The sequence below is a fragment of the Cucurbita maxima genome, unplaced genomic scaffold, assembly GCF_002738345.1.
Source record: "Cucurbita maxima cultivar Rimu unplaced genomic scaffold, Cmax_1.0 Cma_Scf00044, whole genome shotgun sequence".
In the NCBI taxonomy this organism is placed as follows: domain Eukaryota; kingdom Viridiplantae; phylum Streptophyta; class Magnoliopsida; order Cucurbitales; family Cucurbitaceae; genus Cucurbita; species Cucurbita maxima.
Window position 1 is genome coordinate 968,114 of NW_019272060.1, and position 4,752 is coordinate 972,865.

General features: G+C 38.1%; 1 protein-coding gene across 1 annotated transcript; it reads left to right on the forward strand.

Annotated features, from left to right (window-relative positions):
* The first annotated feature begins 443 nt into the window (after nucleotides 1-443).
* On the forward strand, nucleotides 444-4,256 carry LOC111470396 (probable vacuolar amino acid transporter YPQ3). Its single transcript, XM_023115959.1, has 10 exons — nucleotides 444-718; nucleotides 796-838; nucleotides 917-943; nucleotides 1,057-1,155; nucleotides 1,585-1,872; nucleotides 1,977-2,069; nucleotides 3,360-3,452; nucleotides 3,534-3,613; nucleotides 3,693-3,783; nucleotides 3,857-4,256. The coding sequence occupies exons 1-10, from the start codon at nucleotides 495-497 to the stop codon at nucleotides 3,950-3,952; spliced, it is 1,134 nt and encodes a 377-aa protein (XP_022971727.1). The 5' UTR covers nucleotides 444-494; the 3' UTR covers nucleotides 3,953-4,256.
* The last annotated feature ends 496 nt before the right edge of the window (nucleotides 4,257-4,752 follow it).

The window sequence follows — 4,752 nt, forward strand, 5'->3', positions numbered from 1 at the left end:
AAGCAAAGACATGAGAGCTTATGTTGTTGACAATATTATACTATTGTGGATGTTAAACGTAGAGTAGATCATATTTGTGTATAGTAAGATAATCTAGTGATTTACTAGATTGTTACCAAATCTATGATTTACTGGTTTGTTACCAAATCTATGATTTCATAGTTTGTTAACAAATCTATGATTTAGAATGTAATCTTCATTATACACATCTAATTGATTGAAGAATCAGACTCGCCGCCATGGCCCAAACGAAAGTCAAAAGACCTCTAGCTCCTCGATTCAGAAAGATTCAGGACCCTATGTCAGGTCATTGAGCCATTCAACCTAACAGTGGAAAGTCGTGTTCGTCTAATTATAAAATTTTCAATTTAGAATTATTATTATTATTATTATTATTATTATTGGGTTGGAAAACATGGGTTTAAAAGGGGGGGGGTTCGTCTTGGAGCTGTGGCAAGTAGAGAGAGAGAGAGAGAGAGAGAGAGAGAGAGAGAATGAAGGGTGGGTATTGTGTGAAGGAGCAGAAGGCATGCGTGGGATGGGTTGAAACGTATTTCAAGGACTGCCTTTGCAATCTGAGAGACGACATGTCGTTCGGGTTCGGCGTTGTAAGTCTCCTCTGTTGGGGCCTCGCTGAGATTCCTCAAATCGTCACCAATTTCCGCACCAAGTCCAGCCATGGCGTCTCTATCCTCTTCCTCCTCACTTGGGTCGCCGGGTACTTCCTCCCTCTCTCTCCTCCCTCTCTCTCCTTCAAACGCTGCCGTTTCATCTCTTACTTACTTTGTCTGGCAGAGATGCGTTTAATCTGCTGGGCTGCCTTCTGGAACCTGCCACGGTGAGTCCAACTCGGTCCAACTCGGTCCAATTTTCTTTCTTTCTTTTCCACTCATTTCTTTTTTGGCTTTTATTTCAGCTCCCCACTCAACTCTACACAGCGCTGGTGAGCACCCTTTTTTTATTTTTTTTTTAAATTAAAAAAGTAATAAATTTTTAAATATTATAAAATTTAAAAAATATATATTTGTGACGGTGATCAGACATGGGTGTCTGCAGCTTTACACAGTGAATACGATAGTATTGGTTCTGCAAAGCGTTTATTATGATTACGTCACTAGAAGGCGCAGCGACCGGAAGACCAAATCTCACCAAACGGTACCGTTTTATTCCTTTTTTTTTTTTTATTATTTTAGAAATTATGAATATTGTGTTACATCATCTAACCCATTTCTATTATCCAACCCAAATCATACATGTTTGAGTTAGATTACTTTTTTGTTGGGTCAATCGGACTATCCAAAAATAAGGTTATAATCGGATCTGAAATTTTCTCCATTTGTAGGTTGATAATTTTTTTACGATGATAATTTGTTGGTTAATTTGTTGGTGGGACAATTAAGAATATTGACTGTGTAACATATGTTGTCTTGTCTTGTAAATGTTAATTAATGGGTCAATTTAAATATTTAATTATTTAGTTTTTAAAATTTATAATTTATAATTTTTTTTATTAGATTAAAATAAAAGAAAAATAAAGAATAGACCAAAAGTAAGAGTAATTGTTTTGTATTATGACAATGAAAGGCGGCGGAAGTGGAAAACACGCCGTTAAAAGGCAGTAAAGGCGTTAGCTACGCCGGAATTCCAATTCCCAAAGCTTCCCCGAAGGCCACTCCTCGCCGGGAATTCTACTTCACGTCAGCTCGGTCGTTGGCTGGCAGCGATACGCCGCCGTTTCGGGCGTTTCTCCGGTTACCTAAAAGCGAACCCTCCGCCCTCGGGAACGACAGCTCATCTTCGGACGATGAATCCGAAACTGCCGCCGTGTCGTCCAACTCCACTTTCACCCAGCCGAGGCCCATTCCTCGATCGGTTACCTCTCTTACTTACCTTCAGTCGTTTCAGCTTCAGTAACTAAAAATAACTGTTCCTTTCCTTTGGTTGTTGTTATATTGAAATGATTCGGCATGTTTCAGGTTGGTTATGGCACGTTTTTGGCAGCTTCAGCAAATTTGCCTTTCCAAAGCAAAGGCTTCTCAGATGGATTTAGAGGAAGGAAGCTTTTAGAAGTAAGTATTTATGATTTATGATTTTCATTTTAATTTGTTTTAGTGGTGTTCGTGAGTTGAGTTGAGTTGAGTTGAGTTGAGTTGATACATTGTTTAGATTCAACCCAATTGTTCACGTTGTCAATGTGTGATCCCACCTCAGTTTGAGAGGGGAACAAAATATTGCTTATAAGGACGTGAAAACCTCTCTCTAGGAGACGTTTTTTAAAATCGTGAGGCTAACAGAACTACGTAATGGACAAAAACCGACAATATTTACTAGCGGTGAGCTTGGACGGTTGCAAATGGTATCAAAGCCAAACACTTGTAGTGTACCAGTAAAGACGTTGGGCTCCCAAGGGGGTAGATTGTGAGATCTCACATCGGTTGGAAAGGGGAACGAAGTATTACTTATAAGGGTGTGGAAACCTCTCCTTATCAGACACGTTTTAAAACCGTGATATTGATGACAATACGTAATGGGTCAAAGCAGACAATATTTATTAGCGGTGGGTTTGAGCTATTACAAAATCGTGATACTGACGATACGTAATAGGCTAAAACAGACAATATTTGCTAGTGGTGGACTTAGACTGTTACAAATGGTATCGACAGTGGGCAGTGTGCCATCGAGGAAGTTGGGTCCAAGGGGTTGGATTGTGAGATCCCACATTGGTTGGAGAGGGGAACGAAGCATTGCTTATAAGGGCGTGGAAACATCTCTCTAGTATACGTGTTTTAAAACTGTGAGACTGACGACAATACGTAACGGGGCAAAGCAGACCATTTTTTTTAGCGGTGGGTTTGGGCTGTTACAAAATCGTGATACTTACGACAATATGTAACGGGCCAAAGCGGACCATATTTGCTAACAGTAGGCTTGGACTGTTACAAATGGTACCAAAGCTAGACATCGGACCGTGTGTCAGCGAGGACGCTGGCCCCCAAGGGAGAGTGGATTGTGAGATTCCACATCGGTTGGAGAGGGGAACAAAACATTACTCATGAGGGTATGGAAACATCTCCCTAGCTTTTAATATCGTGAGGTTGACGATGATACGATAGGCCAAAACGGACAATATCTGATGGTGGGTTTGAGTTGTTAAATTTTTTCAATCAAAAAACTTTATGGAGATACAATGATATCCTAAGCAAAAATTATTTTTTAAAATTAATAATAAATTCGAGTTTGTTTAATTTAACTTAATCTAGTTTTAGCATGATCGTGAACTAACTCAACTCAAATAAGTTTATAATCCAACCCAACTTCAAATTTTTCGGGTTATTGAATTATGTATCGTGTATTTACAGGAACATGCAACCCATAGCGGGTTTGGGCAATTCTTGGGTTGGCTTATGGCTGCTATTTACATGGGTGGTAGACTCCCTCAGATTTGGTTAAATGTGGGTATCAAATTTTGAATCTTTTATTCTTTTTAATTTTTATTATTATTCTCAAATTTATTTATTTGATCTTTTTGCCAGATCAAAAGAGGAAGTGTGGAGGGGCTGAATCCCCTCATGTTCGTGTTTGCGTTGGTTGCCAATGCCACTTATGTAGCAAGGTAAGGTTCGTTCTCTCAATACCGACCTCGATATCAATTTCGGGTTTTTTGATATCGTCCTCTCAATGAATGAATGCAGTATTGTCGTGAGAAGTACGGAATGGGATAAAATCAAAGCTAACATGCCGTGGCTGCTCGATGCCGTTGTTTGCGTCGTCCTCGACTTATTCGTATCCTTTTTCGTGATCCTTTACACTATGATTTGCTTTGAAATGTGAAAGCCTTAACTCAAACACCCAATAGATAATTGTGCAGTATATATATTACAGAAGTTTTAGAAGGAAGAGGCAAAGTGGAGGAAGAGAGTATGAAGAAGCAACAAAGCATGCAACCTTGTGACCAATTTAAGTAAAAAGAATGCCTTTTCTTCTTCATTTCTTGCAATCAGAGGCACAAAATGGGTCCTTTTGGCCTCTTTACTGAGTGATTCAAGAGGGCTGCTAATGGAAGATTAGATCAAGTGTTGAGGTTGAATATTCTTTGTAATGTTCTTGAAGGATTCTAGACTTGTTTTTAGTTTTAACTCTTGAAAGGGTGTTGTGATGATCCTTTATGAGAGTTTTATGTTTGTGTTGTTTGTTGTTGAAACTCAAAGAATGAATTTGATTTGGGTTTCCAAAATAAAAAAAAGCCCAAAAGCCCATCCATGAATAGTGGAAGTGGAAGATAGAAATATCGACTTTTCAGATGATAATAGTTACTTTAAGAATATCGATGTGTAACGATTTTGCACATCATTCATGATAGTCGTAGCATTTAATCGAAAAAAGTTTCTCTCAATTTTATAATGTTTGTTCACAATTTTTTTCTTGTGTTGCCGAAATTAACAATAAGATGATGAACTACGAATGGGTTATTCCAATATGAGAGAAAATGATAACATTATTCGTGTTTTGTAGGGACTCTTTGAACAGAGAGAAGATTTTCCATTTAGACGAGGAAGGTGGGATGAATTGAGAAATATATTTTTCCTGCTATTATAAATATATTTTCAATACCTGCATTGGCACACACACATAAATGCACGGCACTCGCATATACACGCATACACGGAAGGGCACGCACGGACAACCATAGATATATACTTTTTTTTTTTTTTTTTTTTTTTTTTTTTTTTTTAAAAATAAATCATAATTTTT

Coding starts and splice junctions, on each gene's coding strand:
- LOC111470396 (XM_023115959.1), top strand. CDS start 495: ATGAAGGGTGGGTATTGTGTGAAGGAGCAGAAGGCATGCGTGGGATGG. Junction 719..795: donor CTCCTCACTTGGGTCGCCGG/GTACTTCCTCCC, acceptor TTTGTCTGGCAG/AGATGCGTTTAATCTGCTGG. Junction 3,614..3,692: donor AATGCCACTTATGTAGCAAG/GTAAGGTTCGTT, acceptor GAATGAATGCAG/TATTGTCGTGAGAAGTACGG.